Here is a 23,688-nt window from a genome sequence, read left to right as displayed (position 1 = left end):
AACAAGAGCAGAGATAGGGAGCTTGCTGGAAAACTTCAAAACCGATCTTCTAAGCACATTAAGGACACAAGTAAATGTTTTAAAATCTAACAAAAAGAAAGAAGAACAAGAGCAATCTTAGCAATCTTTTGTCCCAAATGCAAGAAGAAATACCCATTAAGAGAATGTCCTTTGGATAGTATTCAGGTATGTGGCCTTTGCACATAAAACCATTCAATAAAAAACTGTCTAAAGTTGAAAGAATTGCAAATGAATCCAATGGAAAAAGTACAAGGGGCAGAAGGCTTTTACTATGTGGCACCAAGAAGGGCTTGGCAGCCAAGGATTCCTCAGTAATTCCCTCAACAAAACTATCAGTATCCTCCTTAAAGTTCATGGAAAACCCTAATGCTGTGGCAAGTTTGGCCTCCACAACAATATCAAAACCAACCTGCACAAGGTTGGAGAGGATATAGTTATGGAAACCAATGACCTCAACAAGTGTATCCTCAACAATACCAACAGCAATACCAACAACAATATCAACAACCATTTCCATACCAATAGTTTCAACAGTATCCACAATCCATGCCATTTCCACAACAAAATCCTGCACCATTACTAACTCAACCACAACAGCTTCAGCTGCCTTCGAACTAGCCTAGACCAACTCAACTACCATCTCAGCCAATAGAAAATCTGAGTAACAAAATGGATAAACCTGCATACAATGTGGAAGAAGCAACATATTTTCCAACATACTCCATTCTTCCTATAAATGATGTCCATTTAAGGTTTGGGAAAGTACTGCATAAAAATTATCCTCCGATCATAGAAGAACCAACTGAACAAGGTGAACGACCTGAAACATCACATTCATAAAATCAAAGTCAGAAAGGAAAAACTGTAATAACTCAAACACCACCCTATCCAGAGAGGTTAGTAGAGCAGAACATTCAAATGTCTCTTCTTGAATTTGATATTTTGGATGAATTGAAAAATGCATATGTCAAAATTCCTTTGTTACAGGCAATAAAAGAAATACCAATTTATGCTAAAACAATAAAGGAGTTATGCATCAAGAAAACTGGTAAAAATAAAAAGGATCCTACTACAATCCAAGTCATTGGAAAACTAGCTAGCCTGATGTCTACAAAGATAGCAGTCGAAAAATATATTGACCCTGGTATCCCTATGGTTACTATTTCAATTAATAATTTTTCAGTTCCAAACACTTTAATAGATTTGGGAGCAACTATAAACGTTATGACTATAGAGACCATGAAACATTTAAACTTAAACAATATTAGATCTACTACTACCATTTTAGAGTTAGCAGATAGATCTAAGGTTGTACCAGAAGGAATATTAGAAGATATCATTGTCTCTCTAGATTCATGGGAGTATCCTGTAGACTTCCTCATTTTGCAGCCAAAAACAAACTTAGGAGGACATCCTCTAATCTTAGGCAGACCGTGGTTAGCCACTGCAGATGCCTTTATTGGGTGCAGATCAGGAAGTATGATTATTGCACATGGGGATGAAAGAAAGCACATCACACTTTATTCTCCAGCACAAGCACCTTCTTTATTATCATGGCTTGAAGGACAAGAACAACAACAAACTAAATCAGTTCTTAGTATTAACCAAGTCTTTGACCTTAGAGAAGAAGAGGAGAATGAAGATCTATTAGACCTTTTCATCTCAGAACCAGATATTTCAGAGCAGCTTAGAGTAACCCAGTATGAAGCTGCAAGTAATCTTTTGAATCACTGTTTTCAGGAAACCTGCACAATTCAATCATTGCAAGATTCATTCACAAATATTTTTCCTGTTAACACAATTACCAATTCAAAAACTAAAACTATTGAGATTTATCCTGGAAAACATTTGAATATTGGTAATAACTTACAATCATCACAAGAACAAGAGGTAATAACATTGTTAAAGAAATATTCAAAAGCTTTTTCCTGGGATTACATAGACATGCAGGGGATTCATCCCAACACATGTATCCACCACATCTATACTGATGATCATATCAAACCAGTAAGGCAACCTCAAAGGAGGATGAACCCCATGATGAAGGAAATAATGAAAGAAGAATTACAGAAACTGTTACAAGTTGGATTCATCTATCCTATTTCTGACAGTCAATGGGTTTCTCCCTTAGTAATAGTGCCAAAGAAAAATGGGAAGTGGAGGATATGTGTAGATTACAGGGAATTGAACAAAGCCACATTAAAAGATCATTTCTCGCTACCATTTATTGATCAGGTACTAGATTCATTAGCTGGGAAGAAATAATTTTCTTTTCTAGATGGATTTAGTGGGTATAACCAGATTAGGATAGCATTGGAAGACCAGGACAAAAAAACGTTTACTTGCCCATGGGGAACATATGCATACAATGTTTTGCCTTTTGGGTTATGTAATGCACCTGCTACTTTCCAAAGAGCAGTCCTTGCAATATTTGCTGACCTGATCCATGAATGTGTAGAAGTCTATATGGACGATTTCATTGTATATGGAAACACATTTGACGATTGTTTGAAAAATCTTGAGAAAGTTTTGAAAAGATGCATAGAGACAAATCTATCCCTAAGTAATGAAAAATGCTACATGATGTTAACAGAAGGGATAGTGTTGGGGCACCATGTTTCTTCATCAAGAATTAAGGTGGACCCAACAAAAATACAAGTCATTGTGAATTTAATGCCACCTACAACTCAAAAGGAAGTAAGAAGTTTCTTGGGTTATGCAGGCTACTATAGGAGATTTATTGAAAATTTTAGTAAAATAGCTCTGCCTCTATTCAAGTTACTTGCAAAAGATGTTGAATTCCAATGGAAAAATCATTGTCAAAATGCATTCCAAATATTGAAAGAAAAACTATCAGTTGCCCCCATTCTTCGAGGACCAAATTGGTCTTTGCCATTTCATATCTCCACGGATGCATCTTATACAACCATAGGTGCATCACTTGGAAAAAAAGAAAACTAGTTCAATTATGTTATATATTTCATAAGTAAAAACTTAACACCAATAGAATTGAACTACATAGTCACAGAAAGACAGATGTTAGCTGTCGTACATGTAGTAAAAAAATTCATGCATTACATAATAGGCTATGAAGTATTCGTTCACACAGACCATTCAACCATCAAATATTTAATGAATAAAGCAATCACAAATGGCATAATTAGAAGATGGCTATTATTAATGCAAGAATTTAACATTACAATTCAATATCGACCAAGTAAAGACAATCAGGTAGCTGATTTTCTTTCAAGGCTTCATACAACTGGTGATCCGAATCCTGTTTCCGATAATTTCCCAAATGAACATCTATTTGCAATAACTAACAAATCACCATGGTTTGCAAATATAGCAAATTATTTATCTTCTAGAAAATTACCATCCCACTTCACAAAGAAACAGAAAAGAAAAATAATTAGAGAAAGTGCTAGATATCGCTGGATTAATGGTGATCTCTTTTATACTAGTTCTGATCTGATAACAAGAAAATGTGTTAGAGAAGATGAAATCTTAGAAATTTTGAAAGCATGTCATGATGAGCCCTGTGGTGGTCATTTTGCAGACAAGCGAACAACTTAGAAGGCGTTGAATGATCTGAATTTGAAACTACTTGAAATTTGTTTGCAAGGTATTCAATTCAGAATTAAACATGTTTAAAAGATTTCCATGTCTTGCAGAAAGAAAACACATGAAATTTTCAGCTGTTCATGACCCATTTAAGCATAGCAGAGTTATTTCCTTTTACTGTTTAACACATTAAAATGAATTTGGTCTACAAAATAAATCAACCACAAATGCAAAAGAAGTTGATAAAGCAGTTCACCCCCTCCAGGGCTACGTCTGCTGGGTCCAAAGCTCCCAACCGGACTTGTCCTTGTTTTTATTAAATGCTCAAATTGAAAATATAGCTGAATGGAAGCATCTACAGGAGAAATAGATGGTAAAAATGGATTCAGAACACTTGAATCCTTCAGGATTGACTATTGGATCACCTCCAATGGATACCTACAACCCTATACAGTCTTCACAAAACTGGGCCCTGGTGGCTCCTAGAACTTTCACGGCTCCAAAACCTTTGAAAATGACCTCAGATGGCTGTAATACTTACACCAATGGCTTCAGAAGGTCGAAAATACCCAAAATCAAAAAAAAAATCGTCCAAAACCGACTTTCCTAGCCAAAGTTATGGCCATTTAAAGTTTCTCCAGTTTTTCCCTAGAAAAACTCCAGCTAACTTTAGTTAACTCCAGATAGCTCCGCCAATTATGGCGGGTCCGCCAAATTTGGCGCTCCTGCCAAAATTCCGCCAACTTAACTGCAGTTACATTTAATGTTTGGTGGTTGCCTCGGATTTCGTGCCCGGAGGAATATTCCTTTTTTAATTTTTTTTTGAAAAATTAAAATTTCTAGTGTTATGGACAAATTCTTCTTTTTGCCATAACTTCCTCATACGGCGACCGTTTTTCGAACCGTTTGCGGCGCCGGAATCGGGAAGACGATAAATTTCCAGTAATTCAACTTTGAACCAGTTCTAAGCACTTTAAATTTTGAGCATTTTACGACACTTAGGACATGAGCACCTGATCATTGAAACTTGGCTACTACTGGCCAACAATCTTCAAAGATTCCAAAGAGTATGTCAAAAGGTGTGACAGTTGCCAAAGAGTAGGAAGGCCAATAACATCGGATGAAATGCCACTTAAGGCACAAATACTCATAGAGCCATTTGAGCAATGGGCTCTAGACTTTGTGGGACCAATAAATCCACCTTTAAATGGGAAGAGGTACATCTTAGTATGTAATGACTATGTTACTAAGTGGGTTGAGGCAAAGGCGGTAGCAAGAGAAACAGAAGATACAGTAGTCACATTCCTCTTCGAGGAAATCTTTGTCAGATTTGGAGTACCGAGACAGATTGTAATTGACCAAGGCACACCGTTCACTTTCAAACTTGTTCGTGATCTTACGGAGAAGTACAAGATCAAACATGGAAAATAAACTATGTACCATCCTCAAGCAAACAAACAAGTAGAGTCAACAAACAAAGTCTGGGAGAATATCATGACGAAGACTGTACAAATGAATAGAAAGCACTGGTTAGAGAATTTGAGAGATGCACTATGGGCATACAGGATAACATGGAAGAACACAACTGGTTCAGTCCATATCAGTTAGTGTACGGAAAAGAAGTCCTGTTACCCATAGAATTTCAAATACATGCATTCAAATTAATAGCAAAGTTGGGAATGGAATTATCTGAAGCACAACAACAACGAGTAATGGAATTAAATCAACTGGATGAAATAAGACAACAAGCAGTGGAGCACACATCTCTTGTGCAACAGCGAAGTATAAAATGGAATGATCGATTCATCAAGAACAAAATATCCAATAAAGGAGACTAGGCATTATTGTTTAACTCCAGATTTAAAGATTTCAAGGCAAAGTTTACAACTCATTAGCTGGGGCCATATGAGATAGAGGAGATCTTTGATAATGGAGCAGTCAAAATAAAAACAATTGATCAAGCATTTACTTCATTTGTAGTTAATGGACATAGGCTTAAAGTCAACAATAAGCCTATAAATAAAGAACATTTTATGAAAGAAATTTCAGGAGATACTAATCTAGAAATAATGGAACAACATAGCAATATGCCTTCCATTATTCCAGAAGAATAAAAAATAAATAAATAAATATATATATCTATATATATATATATATATATATATATATATATATATATATATATATATATAAGATTTCTTGTGAAAACCCAGGCAACTGGCACAAAGAAAACTCGAATTCATGGAGGAAAACCAACTAGTTTGGCCTCCACAAATTCTCTATCTTGTTTTACTCTTACGTTAGTTTGATTTTGTAGAATTAACCCTCCAAAACAATACAAGACTTGAGGACAAGTCTTCACATAAGCAAGGGGGAAGTTGCAAAAGGAACTTAGTTTGAGCAGCTGAATTGAAGAAGGAACTTGAATTGCATGACAAAAGGGACCTGAAACATCATTGAAAATATTGTGCAGAAGGGACCTGAAATGTCAGAAGAAACATGTATTATATGACAAATGCTACATACAAAAATACATGTCAGAAGGGACCTGAATCATCATGTACAAATTACAGAAGGGACCTGAACAACAACAACATTCAAAGATCCTGAATCAATGATGGATGCAAAAACATAAAGCATGAATAAGTCTAAATTACAATCTATCCTAGAAAGATCCATCAAAGGCATTGCCCGGAAGACATCATCAAATACTTTATGGGAGTAAAAGTACAGTGAATAAAAATTTTTGCTATTGAAATTTCATTTAATTTTAATTTTTTAATTTTTTTGTTTAGAAATTGTTAAAATTAATTTAATACCTGATATGCATATTTTACGTACATTTCACTACCTTCATTATTCTACTCATTATATTCCTATTCCTATTCATTATATTCATTATCCTACCCTTTTAATTCCATATACCATATTTCATTTCATACTCCAAAATACCACATATTCATTTCATATTCCATATACACACCATATTAACCCTAGGAATTTTCTTAAAGCAAATGGATTAGAAATAGAAGGCCCAATAGTCAAGCCCTAGACCTACAAAACCATACCAAAAGTTAGTATCATAAAATTTAATTTTAAATATGACCCTAACATGGTCATTTTAAAATTAAATTACAAACATGGAAAAATGCATATTATGAAATGATATAAGTCAAAAGAAATCAAAATAATGAATTTCGATAAGACATAATCAAAGTGCATAAAACAAAAATGATACAATGGAGTGTAAGGTTATGATAATACAATGAAATGCCAAGACAAATGATGCGATGACATGCACATATTGCAACGAAACAAACATTATGAAATCATATTATGATGTGTTTCAGTGGCATAATGTGTTGGGAATGGATATGAGATGGAGCTATGATGAAGTTCAATGGGCATGAAGCCATGAAATGAGACCATAATGAATTTCCAAGGGCACGACAATCAAACCATAATGCATTCTGAATAGGTACGAGATGGAGTGATAATATGTTCTGGTGGATATACAAAGGTATGGCGGTATGAGTATACGGTGACATAAGTAGACAACAGTCATGGGTTATGGTAATGAGCAAAGCCGAAACATGGAGGTATACACCATGGGTAAGTACACAGGACTAAGCCACGAGGGCATCACAGTCAGAGGTTGAAGCATGCGAGAACGGTCAAATGAATTTGAAAACTCTGTGAGCCTCCGCATTCAACCAAACAAACACTGTGAGCCTACACATTCAACCAAACAAACTCTGTGTGCCTCCGCCATTTTCAAACACACAGACCTCTGTAAAACCGCCTTTTCTCCACCATCATAGCCATTTGCAGGCTCAAGGAGGACGTTGAATGTCGTGCAAGCTATTGGCACACATTCGAATGTCCAGTGAAGAATGAATTGACAGAGAAAACGCAGGAACGAAGGAAATCAAACCGAGAAAAGGGAAGCATGAAATATAGCAATGGAGGATCAGAGAGATAAGAAGAGAAAGCAAAGTTGACTGAGGGTTAAGCCAAGAGATTTGGCAGTCGTGTAAGAGCAAGCGGAATTGACTGAGAGAGATCTCGTGAAGCAAGAAGGTAAGAGAAAAACCCGATTTGTTTTCATAAATGCAACGGATATTTTGATGAGTAAATCCCGAGATTTTTTATGAGAACACCAGTTTAACTCCAAGTTATAAGTTAGTGCTTCTACCACTGTTTAAGATTTATCACTGCCATCGTTCATTTAGACTCTGCCACCAATAAATACATAATATTTTTGAGTGGAGTTTAACAATATAAAACGTTATGAAACACAGGGAGATAAGGCACGATTCAAAGGGAATCACGACCTTTCACTACAAGTAGGTAAATCAAATCATATCTTCTATGTTTAACCACGAAATCATCGAGTCTTGGTTGATGAAACGGAGTGTTGTATAATAAAAAAAAAACAGAGTGAGCTAGTTGTTGTTTGATTGCACAAATAGTGAGCTCAAAAACTACTTCAGATAGTCATACAATGAATTTGTTAAGTATAGGAAAAGAGTCATAAATGAAAGTCGAAAGAAAGAAGGAATTATGGCATGATTTAAAAAAAAAAAAATTCAAAACAGAGTTTCGATTTCTTTTCCTATAAACAGTGAATATAATGAATGATATGTATGAGAGGAGCATTTCATTTACATGTATAGAGCATGGATTTTGATGAAATGGAACAAAATAGAGAGTGGTTTGTGCATCAGAAAACAAGAAAAACATAAGCATAATATTTTTATATTATTTGCATCTACAGAAAGTAATGTTTTGAAAGAACATTGACTCACTTTTGAAGCAAAACAGAGATTAAACAAGCCTGAATTCATTGTTTTTAAAGAGTATCATAGAAGTGGTAAGCTCTACTATTACAATGTGTAAATGAATCAAGAAGATCTGTATACATGAATAATTTTTATTTTCATTTTTAAAATGAGATTGATGACAATAGAGGGATATATCAATTGGTTTTCAGAAAACATGGGCACAAGAATAGAACCAAAATTCCAGATTGAACAATGGGAGAAAGAAACAATAGAGAAACTTTATCAGGCTAGACTTATAGGTTTTCTTCAGAAGTTTAATGGGCATAGTGAAAGTATAACCAGGGGGTTTATAAAAAACTATGCCCAAGACCAGGAATAGGAAGGGAACCTTTGATAGAACCAAAGGCATACCCAGGGAATGGTTTAATGAGCCTTGGGGATAATTAGTTTTGATTATTCAAAAGTTTTTCACATGTGATAGAGGTCATAGTGTGGCACATCTTTATCATGTCAGACTGCTCCAAAACATCAAAGGAGAAGTGAAAATTAACTTGCCATATTTCTTCTCCAGGAGTCTGATCAAGATGATAGAGTCAGTGAAAAACGAAACTAAACCAAAAGAAGCTCAAATTTATCATCAAGAACTTATAAAAATTCTTGTAGAATATCGTGTGAGAGCTAAGGGTATAGTCTGGAAAGAATTTTTAGTCCAAAATGAACATGAAGAACAGACCATAGAAGAGCAGTACAAAGAAATTCAGGAAACCAGAGGCATAATGAATTCACCACTCTATCCAAGAACTAGATCTAAGAAGCAACACAATACTATCATGATTGAGAAGGAGGCATCCATCATATCCACTCCTAGGAGGCATAGGAGAAAGATCCCAACAGAGACAAGTAGCAAAGGCCCTGAAGTATAGATTGTAGAGACACTTTCTACAAAGAAACAAGTAGAATACATAATTGAAAGATTGGAAAAAGACTCACACTTTGATAATGTAGAGGCCACATCATTTGCCAAGGATACACAGGAATTAGAAAAATAATTGCAACTAAGCAAGATAAAAGAACTGACAGATCAATTAGAAATAAACAGGATCTTAGAGAAGTACTTGACGAAATAAAACAAAGCATATAAGAAGAATAATGCAAAGTTGGTAAGGGAAAATGAAAAACTAAATGAGGAGGTAGGAAAACTGAAAAACAAAAAGAATGATCTTCTTTGCAAAGATGCTTTCAAGTGGCTTAAAGATAAAAACATGTGGAAAAGCAAGTATGAGAAACAAAAGGTCAAAGCTACCATTTACAAGGAAGAATAATACAATGGGATAGATTGTTTACTAGAACCAGCACAACAGGAAGCATCAAGATCAGGCATAGGGTTTACAATAGAGGTTAGAAGATCCAAGAGAAAGAAACAAGCATGAGGACATGCTTGTTTCTCAGCAAGGGGGAGATGTTGGCCCTCGTTTTTGGTCCAATTTTGCTTAAGAAAACACACTTAATTTCTATATTTTCCATCCATTTGCCATCACATACACCCCATTTTGATGTATTTATGCATATTCAGGTATATAAATTTAGTTTTGCAATTTTTAGATGTTTTTATGAAAATTGAATTGTAAGTGCATTTTTGGACAGAATAAAAAATTCCCGTAACGACTTCATGGATGTCATATTTGCAGGACACTTGGGCACGAGCTGGACACATTTCTAGAAAGCTTGGGAACTAGGATTGAACTAACTCCTATTGGTTTGGTCAAACCAAGCTTAAACAGGCCCGGTCAAAGCTGGTCAAACAGGACCAGTCATTTAGGAAATCCCTAGGAAATATGGCAGTTTTATGATTTCATGGGATTTTCCATATTTTTAGTGATATGATGGATGTGTTCGACTTGGATAAATGGGATATGGATATATATATTTGTTAGAGACATTTTAGATCAGTTTGTTTCATAATCTTCTATTTAAGCCAAAACATTGAAGGCTTATGATATGTAGAGTTTGTATAATTTTTTATTGAGACTTTTGAATACTTTGAGTTAATTTAAGGAACTTGTTCTACCTTCATTTTGCTGTTCAATGGTGTGGATGATTGATTGAGTTTGCAGTAGCTGATAATCTTTTCAAGTGTGCAAGGCAAGGGTGGAGGGCCCCCATTCCAAGCTAAGTACACTTCATGGTTAATCTAGTTTGATTTTCATAAACTAGTTTTGCTTCAGATTTGTTTATTTGATTTGATGTATGATGGTTTATGTTTGCTGATGAATCTTGGTTTATTTATCATCTTTATGTGAAGGGACAACCTAGTGTTCAAGTTGAACCCTCTTTCTGTTGGATTAATAAATAAAAACTAAAATTCATCTTTCTTGCTTTCAAGTAATTTTATGAGTTTTAGTCTTCTAACAGTGGCATTATGATGAATGAATTTGTGATGAAGAAAAGAAAGGACCTCCTTAGTTAGGAGCCTCTTTCATTATTTATTTATGCATCTTAAGCTATTGTAATTAATGGTTTTCGATTTCTATTCATGAAATAATATTTTAGAAGAAGGACACAACTGGTTCTCTTGAGTTAGGAGCCACTTCATCTTACACATATTACCTAAGTGAGTTAGAAATTACTTAATTAGATTTATATTTATAATATTTATTTCCTCAACTCTTTATATTTCATCTTCTAACCATGACTACCTCTGATATTCATACATTTTGGACATGCTTCTAAGTTCTACAAACCTGGATTGATAATGAAATACTTGTGTTAATTTATTTAATAAATTAGTCCAACACTGGTACCTATCCAAGTGGTTCATTCCACAACTTTATCACTCAATGAACCACTACACTACATGTATGCCAAATAAAAGTCTTAAGGTCTTACAACAATCGATATGCTCCTGCGAAAAATGTATGCTTGAAAAAAAATGTTATAACTTCCTGGGAAATACACCTATATTGGACGAAAACCCTTAGGGTGTTCACACAGCATTGTGGCTCTCATCACACACTGGCTTCTTCAATATCCTCAAACACTATTGATTCCATGTTCATTTTCTTGTCGATACGACCACTCTCTTGCTACATCTCTAGCTTTGTTGATCCATACCCTCACCCAACCTTCTCGCTACTTTACCTCTCTCTCCTTATATCTCCAACCCATAATATTCATCCACATCGTTGTTCTTTTTCTCCACTGGGGTCACCGTTGCCCCTAGTATTGGTTGGCAGGGCCTCTCCTTTTATTTATTTATTTCAATACCAATCCACTCCATAACATAGTCCTTAACATTATATTCCCCATTGTGGTCCTGCTACCTCCACCACAAATCCCTCAGAGTCTTTTTCCTCCAACTATCAATGCTCATTTTATCCTCATCATCCCTAGAAAAATCACCACTCCTATAGTCCATAGATCCAGCCATGGACATGCCCCCATTGATTAACATTCCCATGTTTTTCTCTAAATTGACAATCGTGGAGGGCATTCTTTCATCACAATTCTCGGTCACTATTTCTGTTGCATTGTTCAAACCCTTGGGCAAAGTGTTGCTCAACAGAAAGACCATATTCTGCTCCAGCAGTACAAAATTTGTACCATATGTCTTTGGTAATTGCATATTCACCAAACACCTTTGATCTTCATCAACAACAAATAAAACCATATCCGTAGTCTTGATTCTCTCCATTTCTTCCCTCACTGAATTATCATCTCTAACAATCACATCGACCGATGTTGGTTCATTCTCCTTTCTCTTGCATCGCCCATATTCTTACCATATTTTTCCTTCTACACCTATAAAACAACCATTTAGTAGATCTAATCCAACTCAGCTATAATTGTGTCCACCAATAGCTTTTCCAATAGGTCAAAAGCACTAGCAAATTCTCTTTCTCTATCGACAGTTGCATGGTAGTGGGCATGCCAATCTCATCTAACTGTTGGTTGTTTCTCTTGGTCATTTCATCATCATGTTGTGTTATCTAACCTTATCTCTGAGTAGACACAACAATTTGACCACAAATCTAATTGATTTGCACACATATTCTACTAGGACATCCATGCTCAACTCCATCTATGATATTCACCAAACTCTAATACTAGTTGTTAAGATCACGAAACTAAGAGAAGTGGTGGTGTCTAATGACACCATTGCTTGGGATCCCAATGGCCACAAGGAAAAATTTACCTAGAGCCTTTTGGCCTTTAAATAGGCTATATTCCACATCAATACCATGGGTCAATATGATGGGTTGTCATAAACTTGAGCCCAAAAATTATTGGTAACTTGATTAAGTTAGGTTTACCCAAACCACCCTAATAGTCCATGGCTTAACCAATCAATGATGTATGGTTGGGGGTGTGGCACTATTGACAACTATAATCTTTTGATGAACTTGATTGATATCGAGTTCTTTTATCTCTTTCTATCAACAATGAAATGGATTGGGGCCCTCTTCACCCACATTTGTGAATGGAAGATACACTCCCCCTATTCATGCTCCTCTAGTTCTTCTGGTTGGATATTTACAATCGCGATGGTAGAATTGGGTTCTGCATTGATCATCAACTTTTTTTTATCCCGCCCAAGTTAGAATTAGAGCCAAATCTATTTCCTTTTCTTTAAGCTCCACCAATAATGATTGTTTCAAGTGAAATTCATCAATGTTTTTCTAGCAGATTTCGTGGAACTCACATCACTTTCTAGTGTCCTTTTTTGTCTTCTCATTTCTCTTTTTCTCCTACAACTTGGGATGGTTGTCTTTGGGTTAGCTCTCCTTGATTTATCCCTTATTTTGTCAGTTAAGGCTGCATTTTCCACACTTTTGTAGTGGTGGATTTACAGACTTGAATACTCGCTTATTCTACTACTCCAATTTTTGCTCAATTTTGACAACATATTGATAAACATCTCACAATGAGGAGATGTCTAGGAAATCCATCTCCATTTGGATGTATCTATGTATGCCATTACAATACTTAAAAACTAGGTGCCACTCTGTTGAGGCCTCAATGCCTCCCCATAACTTTTCTCAAAATATTAAGGGGCCCTCCATATAAATTTTATTAATATCACTTTTTGAGTGCTTTATCTTGCTTTGTTTTGAGTGATTTTAACTTTCCTTGATTTTTCATTTTGATTGCTCCATTGCCTTTGCTTCTTCAACAATTTTCAAATGATATTGAGTTTACTTGATTTCATCCTCCAAACTGAAAGTTGCAACCTTTTAAAGTCTTGCATTGCTTTCACCATCTTGGCAAGTTGATTTGATGATCTCCATTCAAGTTATCTAGTTTTGGTTCAACTTGGTCTCTTCGTGGCATTCCCATAATCCATTTCCGCTTGAAAATATGTAAATACACATATATATCTATATATAAAATAAACTTTGTATTAACAAATAATTAACATGTACATATAAATATTAATAAAATTTTGTAATTGATAAATTGTATTATTTAATTAACTTGAAAAAAAACAAAAAAAATTAACTTTATATTTGAAATATAGGTTGTATTTATATTATATATCATAAATATGTATTGTAAATATATGTCATAAATATGTATTGTATGTTGTAAATATGTTACATACTAGCAATTTCACCTAAAGGTGAAAAGGAACGCTGAAGGCTATGGCCATCGGACTGGGAATGACTTGCGTTTTGCCCTTCACACATTTCCACAATATCTAATCGAACTCTTGACGTCCTTTAGATTTGTTGTCAGCTGCTATTTTTCTTTCAAATCTCACTATATAAGTTCCCTTCTCATTCTGTTTTTTGAAGATGAGCATTGTCGATTCCAAGGTTATATTTACATTTCTAGGGCTCTCAACTGCCATTTCATATACACATGGTGCTCCTCCAACATTTGTCACGGTTCTTCGCATCATACGAACCAAACTACGCAGCTTAAACACTACGGAGAATGATGGGTAGTTGAGATATCTAGGTGCAAAGCGTAATTTGGGGCAGGATGTTGCATTCCTTGTCAGAATATGAATTTTCTTTGCTGTGTAATTAAGGCTACACATAAAGCTAACGTAGTCGTCCATTCCAAGATCGTAGATGAGACCAGGATCCAAGGCAACATTGGGATTCACATGACCCACGCCCATTGCAAAGGTGCTTGCAGGTAAACCGGTGAATGAGTCACCTATAGGGCTTTTGCGATTATCAAATAAATAAATTGTTCTGAGAACTGATTTGAATCTAGTGTAGATGATCCATGGTTTGAGTCTTCTGGTACATCAATGAATTCATCCATTGCATCACTAAATTGAAGGAATGAGCCAGCTGAATCATTTGCTTGAAGGAAAGTATCATGTACTTGCAATGTAACATCAAAGCTTTGTTCTTCTTCTATCATTGGACTTGTGTCCTCTTTTACATGTCTTCCATCCATTTGCATTGTTGCATTTTCATTAATTAGCTCACACGATGATAACTCAGAACATGGATAATGTACTAGTTTGGCCTTGAACATTTCCCTCATTGTTGTAATGCACCCAAGCATTTTAAGAGTTATATTCCTTTCACAGGAAGATAGTAAATAAGATTTCCAATATTTCCAATCTACAGCTAGCATGTGTTTCACAACTGCAGATGCATGTTGTTGGGGACGAGTCAATGGTGATATTACATATCCTCCACATTTTATGCAAGCACGCACAAAGCCATGACACGATGGACACTTCCTATGCTCCACAGAATGATAAAGTATCACATAGGATCCATCATCCTCTCTTCTCCAGTAATGAAGTAGCAACAAATCTCTTGGTGTTAATCACCTGTACAAGGAAACCAATTACTGTGGAACTGCTTGTGAACAATGTCTATGTGACCATTGATCCGAATTTAAACAGGAACACAAAAAATTATAGATATAATCATAAATACATAGATGCTGCATAAATAACACTTCATTTCATTAAATACCAAATACTGAAATATGCTTACAAACAAAATGGAAATAAGACTAGCTCGGGCGATCATAGCTTATCTCTGAGAAGAGATGTGGAAACTACATGCCTCTGAACTGCATTAAAATGAGGCTCAACGGCCTATTTATTATTGAAAAACATGAGAAAACCCTAAACAACCAAAACCCTAACTCCGGGAGATGTAACACCAAGAGTTTATGGGCCCCGTTGGGGTTAGTTGGGTAGCCAACTTCCCAAGGTCATAACTTGGTCATATTATCTCCGTTTGGCGCATACGATACATTGTTAGAAAGGTCTCTCCGAGTACTACTAGATTTGTCATAGGCCCCTACCTATAGCTATGAGCCTACTGCAGACCTCAAAAAAATGTTGTTTAGGGGGTCAAAACTGCTCCAAAAGTTCAGGACCCAAAAAACTGCTAAAAATAGTAAATGCTGAAATAAACAAGGAAACAAATGAAACTGACTAGAGGTATAGGTGGGATAGGTGGGTGGCCACCAATATCCACCTGGATCATTCCTCCCCCCTTAGGAAGCAATGGTCCCCATTGCGTGCAGAGCCTCCATGAGGTGAGAAAATTTCTGTTGAACCTGGTCCCTGGTGAGCCACTTGCCTTGGTGCAGGAGTTGACTAGCTTTGACAACCCGATATAGTTGGATATTTTGCTGGCGAGTGTTCTTGACCAGTGTGTCCATAATCCAATCAATTGTGTCCTGTTCCATGTAGTTTGAGTTTAATTCTGTTGGTGTGAGTTGTTCTGCAATGTCTGATGTGTCCAACAATGATGGGAAGTATGGTCGAAGACAATCCACATTGAACACTGGGAGCAGGCCAAGGAATGGGGGAATGTTGAGCTCAGAAGCATTGTCTCCCCAGCCTTGGTAATGGTGTAAGGACCATATCGGAGTGGTCTGAGCTTCCGATGGGCTCTGGTAAGGCATTCTTTCTACAAATGCAACAAAACTTTGTTGCCCACCTAAAACTTGTGTGGCACTTGATTTTGATCATATCGTTGCTTGTACTTAGCATTTGACTTATCCAAGACGTCATGAACTTGTTGGCGGATGTTTTGGGTGCGTTCAATAAATCTGGTCGTTTTATCAGCCTCGGACAATACATGTGTGGATTCTGTCTGCGTAGTCTCATGAGGCATTGCAACATCAATCAAACACAATGGTTGAAATCCTAGACTCACTTGAAAGGCACTGCGACCAATCAAGCTATGGAGAGATTTATTATAATTGTGTTGAACATATGGAAGACTCTCATCCTAGGTTCGAGGATGCTTGGAGTTGTACATGCGGAGTATGTGCACTATCATCCTATTGACGACCTCCGTCTGGCCATCAGTCTGGGGATGGAAGGCAGTCGATTTGGTGAGCTTGGTGTCCAATAGTGTCCAGAGGCTTGACCAGAATGTGCTTAGGAACCTGCTATCCTGATCTGATATAATGGTCTGTGGAATACCAAAATGTACCCATACTCGTTCAAAGAAGAGTTTGGCAGTGTCCTCTGCTTTGATACTCTTCTTACAGGCCGCCAATATAGCCATCTTAGAAAATCTATCCACGATCACAAATACACAGTCATTACCATGCTTGGTAGAAGGGAGGCTAGACATATAGTCCATGGAGATGGATTCCCATGGTTGGATGGGAGTAGGCGGAGGAGTGTACATGCCTTGCTTCTTGATGGTTGGCTTGGTGATGGCGCAGGCAGTGGGGATGGAAGGCAGTCAATTTGGTGATCTTGGTGTCCAATAGTGTCCAGAGGCTTGACCAGAATGTGCTTAGGAACCTGCTATCCCAATCTGATATAATGGTCTGTGGGATCCCAAAATGTACCCATACTCGTTCAAAGAAGAGTTTGGCAGTGTCCTCTGCTGTGATACTCTTCTTGCAGGCCGCCAATATAGCCATCTTAGAAAATCTATCCATGACCACAAATACACAGTCATTACCATGCTTGGTAGAAGGGAGGCTAGACATATAGTCCATGGAGATGGATTCCCATGGATGGCTGGGAGTAGGCAGAGGAGTGTACATGCCTTGCTTCTTGATGGTTAGCTTGGTGATGGCACAGGCAGTGCAGGATCTGATATATTTCCCAACACCCAGTTGAAGTTTAGGCCAATAAAAGTACTTTTGTAGTACAACCACAATTTTTTGCACACCAAAATTTCATGCGACTCAACTATAGTGTGCCTCCCAATTTAGCTTGGCACGCTCGCTTGAAGGAACACAAAGGTGGCCAAGGTAGCTTTCTAGCTACTAGCATCTAGTATGTCGAGGAGAACTTTGGATCTTTTTTGTATAGTTGCGGCCATCCAGAGGTCTCATGACCACAAGAGTTGAGAATAGTAGTCAGTGCTGCAACTGGGCGTCGACTCAGGCAATTTGCAACATGATTGGTGCTGCCCTTTTTGTTTTTAATGTTCAAGTGGAATTGTTGCAGATATGTAGACCACTTCTGATGGCGATCATTCTGCAACTTCCCCTGTGTCTGTATAAACTGAAGAGGTTGGTGATCGATGTGGATGATTGTCTCCTTCCACAGAATGTAGTGCTTCCATTGTCAACAAGCCTGCACAATGGAATGCATCTCTTTATCATATGTGGGGTACTTGCGAATTGTATCGGAAAGTGTCTCACTACGATCAACCACTAGATGCCCGTGCTAAGTGAGGATTGCACCAATAGCATAGTCTGAGGCGTCTATCTCGATTTCAAATGGCTGCTGTAGGTCTGGAAGTGTGAGTACCAGTGTAGAGTAGAGGTAATGCTTCATCTCAATGAACACCTTCTGTTGGGACTCGGACTAGGAAAAATTTGCTTTCATCCCGCCCTTAGTAATCTAACTCAAAGGCCAAGTGATATGGGAGAATCCCAACACGAACCTTTGATAAAAATTTGCAGGGCCCCAAAAGCTGTGAAGCTCTGTTAGAGTGGCCGGGGCTGGACAATGCCAAATGAGTTGGACCTTGGTTGGGTCCACATGCACGCCAAGCTCATCTATGATGTAACCCAACTATTGGACCTGGCTCATGCCAAAGGTGGATTTATCCAAGTTGGCACACAGTTTGTGCTGCCGAAGGGTTTGAAGGACCTGTCGAATGTGTTGCAAGTGTTCTTCCCAACTCTTGTTGAAGACGAGGATGTCATCTAGATAAACCACCACGAATGAGTTGGTGAAGGCCCGCAAGGTGTCATCCATTAACCTCATAAAAGTAGCAGGGACATTTGTCAACCCGAAGGGCATAACCAATCATTCAAAAAGGCCTTCCTTGGATTTAAAGGCGGCCTTCCATACATCCGTGGGCTCTATTTGAACCTGGTGATAACTAGACTTCAGATCGATCTTGCTGAGATAATTGGCCCCCCTTGAGTTGGTCTAACAGGTCATCAATCTATGGGATTGGACACCTGTTCTAGGTCCGATCCTTCTTCTGTACAAGTACAATCGGGCTCCCACAAGGCAAGGAACTTGGTCGGATGTGCCCTTTCTGCAGCAACTCCTGGATTTGTCGCTTGATCTCTTCATTTTCTAGAATGGAGCGACGATATATCGACACATTAGGTAGGGGTGCTTGGGAGTCAGATCGATTGAATGCTTGACCTGACAATGAAAGGGTATCCCTGTGGGTGAGGAGAAGATGTCCCTGTATTCTTCCATGATTGTATCCACCTGCTTATGTTGCTTGGAGGAACCCTTCCTCGGGCCATGGATGTGGTTACGACCTTCTCCTTAATTTGAGAGTGAATAAGAAAGAAAAAAAATTTCCCAATCTGGGAGATGACCTTACTGCATCACTTAACATAGATCAAAGAGATGGTTGTAGGTGGGGCTACCTCTGGTATCATGCATAACTTAATACCCAAAAAAATAATAACAGAGCGAGGTATAGACTCATATACAAAATGCTACTTCCACAAGTATGGTTGTCCTAATAATACATCACAAACTTCAAGAGGAGCAACATCACACAGTACCTCATCCATGAAGGGCTTGATGCTATAGAGAAGGCGACACTGCTAGTTGACGCGAAGATCTCATCCTTGGTGAAGCCACCCGATGGTGTAAGACTGCATATGTGTTGTAGTCGGTAGGCCTATCCGCTTCACGACCTTTGCTGAAATGAGGTTCTTTTAGCTCCTGCTGTCGACAATGAACTACAACGGAGAACCCTTCACCCACATCTGTGAGTGGAATAGGCGTTCCCCCTCTTTTGGATCTTCAAGCTCAATCTTCTGGATCTTGGTGGTGGCCACAGTGGCACTGGGCTCTGTGTCAATGATTTGCTTCCCTTTGTCATTCCCCTTGTCGGGTTCTGACTCAGAGTCGGAACATGTGTCAGAATCAGAAGCCTTCAGCTCGGCCACCAATGACTGCTTGGCCCGACACTCACTTGTGTTGTGAGTGGAGCTCTTATGGAACTCACACCACTTTCCTGTGTCCTTCTTTGTCTTCGTGGTGTTGTTCTTTGCTTGTGGCTTCGGCGGGTTATCCTGGGTCGCCCCGCCTTGGCTTTGCCCTTTGCTCTGTGGTTTGGGGGTGCCTTTCCCTTGCTTCAGATTCACAAATCCAAAGTCTCACTTTTTTTGTTTAAACTTTTGCTCAATATTGACAGCGTATCGATACGCCGTGCCCAACGATGAGATATCTAGGAACTCCATCTCATCTTGGATATACCTATGTAGGCAGCCGTGGTAATTGAGTACCAAATGTTTCTTAGAATCCTTGATACCCAACTTCGTGTGAAGGGTATGAAAAGCATTGGTAAACTCTGACACATCTTGGTTCCTTGCCTGTCGCAGCTTGGTCCACTTTATGTATTTATCCTCATAGCTCCTGACAGGGTAGTACTGCTCCTTAATGGTGTCCCAGAACGAATTCCAAGTGGGTGTGGCTGAAAATAGTGAGGGAGTACTTTCATCCTTCTTCTCACAATAGGTTTCCCACCAGTCCTTGATGTAGAGGGCGGCTTTGAGAAGAGAAAAAGTAATCTTTTCCCGAAAGGAAAAATCATGAACATAAAAAATCCTTCTAGAATATTTAACCATTTATCTACAATGTCTGCATCTATCTGACCCTCAAATATGGGAATGGCAAAGTTAACTCATACCTTAAAGGGTGTGGCACTTCCAAAGTAGTTGCTGGAAGGAGATGCGTCACCCTTGGGTAGCTGTTGAAGGATCTGGGCAAAGTTGTCCTTCATCGCGTTCCTCTGTCGCTCGAGGGCTTCTTTAAGCAAGATTTTGAAAGGATCTCCTGCCCCCTCATCTTTCTTTTCATTCACCATGGGAGGTCATCGAGATTTGCGAGGCTGGTCTTGCAAAGGTTCGACCAATTCAAGCCCTAACTCCTTATATCCCGACCTCGTTGGGGACATGCAAAGAAAAATAGAGAAAGAGAAAACTGCTCTGATATCACTGATCTGAATTTAAATAGGAATGCAACAAATTATAGATATAATCATAAATATAGAGATGTAGCAGAAATAATACTTCATTTCATTAATATCAAACACTGAAATATGCTTACAAACAGAATGGAAATAAGACTAGCTCGAATGATGGTAGCTTATCTCTGAGAAGAGATGTGGCAGTTACATGCCTCTGAACTTTATTACAACGATGCTCAAGGGCCTATTTATTATTGAAAAACATGAGAAAACCCTAAACAACCAAAACCCTAACCCCAAGAGATGTAACACCAAGAGTTTGTGGGCCCCGTTGGGCAGCCAACTTCCTTGGGTCATAACTTGGTCATATTATCTCCGTTTGGCGCGTACGATACCTTGTTGGAAAGATCTCTCTGAGTAATATAAGATTTTCCATAGACCCATTCCTACAACTATGGGCTTGTAACGAACCTAAAAAAAAAAAACACGCCTTTTAGGGGGTCAAAACTGCTCCGGAAGTTCAGGACCCAAAAAAATGCTAAAAATAGTAAATGCTAAAATAAACAAGGAAACAAATGAAACTGAATGGAGGTCTAGGTAGGATAGGTGGGTGGCCACCAATATCCACCTGGATCAACCATCCAAGTGTTCAATAACTTTACCACGAAGATAACAAGAATCCTACTCTAATCTTGAGGGCCCAAGAGCCATAATAGTCTCAAATATTGATTCACAGGTTGCATCCACAACACCAATTGCCATCATTGCTCGATGATCACCCCAACACTTGCTTTTAAATTATCCATCTCTTGCCTCTTCAAATAATCACAATCCATTCTCACAACCAAAAATTCTCCATGGTGAAGGTGCAACAACATCAATTGTTGGTTGCATTATAAACAACCATCCAGTCCAATCCCACAAATCAACAGTTGTTCTGAGGAGGGCAGACTCCTTTATGGTACTAGACCTAGAAGAGAGCCTCCTGTTCTTAGAATAAATTAAAATCCCGTCTTCTTGATAGGGTTGGGCCTATAAAGCAGCTTCTTTTAAAAAATGCATCCACCTGGCAGCCTCTTCTGAACTCCTTGCTCCCAACTTAAGGTTATCATCATGATTAGAGGAATCATATAAAGTGAAAACAAATAGGACTTTTCTGTGAACATTCTCTCTTCCGTTGTCTGCAACTTGTGTGCATCAGTTGATATGCACTGTTTTTACAGGTTCCTCTTTGTTGTATGTGGGTGGGGACTTGAAGTAGATGAGAGTATTCCCATGCAACATAAAATACTTCTTGTGAGAAGAATGCAATATTAAGCACTTGGGATGTATCGTGTACAACCATCCTTTCATGGTGCAGTCTGCCATTGCATAAAATATGAGAGAAAAATTCTATCATGTCTCCTAATGGATCACCGTTGGTGAATAGGCCAGCGAAGAGGTTGCTGTCGTGAATGTGTAATTGCACAACACACATGTGTTGAGAGCCGATTTTATCGAAGCAGGTGTCCATGCCGAATAAACAACACGTACAAGACCAACGATGCCGGTCACATAGGGGCAACATATTGATCCATGTGTCATATTGTAATAGGATGAAGGAGGACGAAATGTAAAGTCACTGATTCACTGTAGTGAATAATGTATGCACATCAAAAGCCATAGAAAAAATGCCTTCAACATAATTATATAAACTATAATATTAAAACAAATAACATATATCATAAACACAATATATAACTACATATATAACATAAAACAATAGAATATAAAATAGTCATGAAGAGACCACATAAGTGGTAGACCCATGGGTCATCAATCAATATTTACGATGCGAAATTTAATAGATATTACATGGCGAGCTTTCTATACATATGCCATATCATAAAAACTATTGAAAAGTTGCTACATACCGCAATGAGTTTTACCATCAGAATGTTTATCACTCAACCCCCGCATTGATCAATCAGTCCAGTTTACAGATCAAATCAAATCACACAGGTTTCTCTCGATAACTCATACCATCTTCGAGCCGTGAGCCACGATTGTCAATTAACATCAAATTTTATTGAACGATAATCACCAGAGGGTTTGTAGGTCCAGATCTCATTAACTTATTTCTATTTTCGTGATCTTTCTAACATTCCTACAATTGAAAACAATTAATAAGATCACGATTTGGGAAAAATCAATGATTTATTCCAGATTTCTCTGCATAGGATCATGAATATAGCACTCTAGATTGATAAAATAGGCATGAGATCAACAATATGATTGCAAAATCATAATAAATAAAGATGCCTATTTTTATTCAACCTCATAACACGATGAATTCAACTACGAAGATATTCTGAAGTAATGTCACATATCTAATGCTTTAATCAAAGCAAAATTTCTCTGCATAACACCTGAAGATTTAGTGAAATCTCACTAAATATGTTTAGGATAGTACTAGCCGGAGGGTTAGTTCAATTTTTCAATTTCCTATTGTTAAAAGCATCTCTTTAATAGGAAGTTACGGGGTCAATTCTCCTCGATGCTATTGAGATTAGGCTCTACTAATAAGCCAACGAAATGTAATCCTTTCAGGTAGATCTGCGTAAGTATTTTTTCAGATAAAAATGTTTCAGATTGCATGGCAGTAGCATTCTTGACCACTACTTACTAGGTTCAATCTTCAGATTAGAGAAACTGTAGCTTACTCATAATCGTGTGTAGGCTGCGGTCCCACAAATAATTTTCATCAACACAAATTTTAATTGCCCTCTGTTTCTTGTTTATGCAACATACTCATAGCCCATTTGGTCCTGAAATATATCATAAAAAATGATCTTGGCTGGTTTTAATTGGTGGTTTCAAAGACCATTACTATCAAACAAAGTGAACTATGAAAGATTTCTAAATGAAAACAAAATACAATATGTTCAAAACTCTCCTAATCTCATAAATCATCCTATTTGTTCGTTAAT

General features: G+C 37.7%; 1 protein-coding gene and 1 pseudogene across 1 annotated transcript; both read right to left on the bottom strand.

Annotated features, from left to right (window-relative positions):
• Positions 1-14,064: 14,064 nt before the first annotated feature.
• Positions 14,065-14,493, bottom strand: LOC149238335 (subtilisin-like protease SBT1.5). The gene has a single exon (XM_089369532.1). The coding sequence runs from the start codon at positions 14,491-14,493 to the stop codon at positions 14,065-14,067; it is 429 nt and encodes a 142-aa protein (XP_089225658.1).
• Positions 14,494-14,531: 38 nt separating this feature from the next.
• Positions 14,532-22,087, bottom strand: LOC149238334 (protein ENHANCED DISEASE RESISTANCE 2-like; annotated as a pseudogene).
• Positions 22,088-23,688: the final 1,601 nt, after the last annotated feature.

Source organism: Pinus tabuliformis, chromosome 8, assembly GCF_031772625.1.
Source record: "Pinus tabuliformis cultivar Carrire ecotype Pingquan chromosome 8, CPIR1, whole genome shotgun sequence".
Lineage (NCBI taxonomy): Eukaryota > Viridiplantae > Streptophyta > Pinopsida > Pinales > Pinaceae > Pinus > Pinus tabuliformis.
Note: the sequence above shows the minus strand (reverse complement) of the source record. Positions and strands in the feature narration are given on the sequence as shown.

Excerpts from the sequence above, each read along its gene's own strand:
- LOC149238335 (XM_089369532.1), bottom strand. The coding sequence starts at position 14,493 with ATGGGCGTGGGTCATGTGAATCCCAATGTTGCCTTGGATCCTGGTCTC.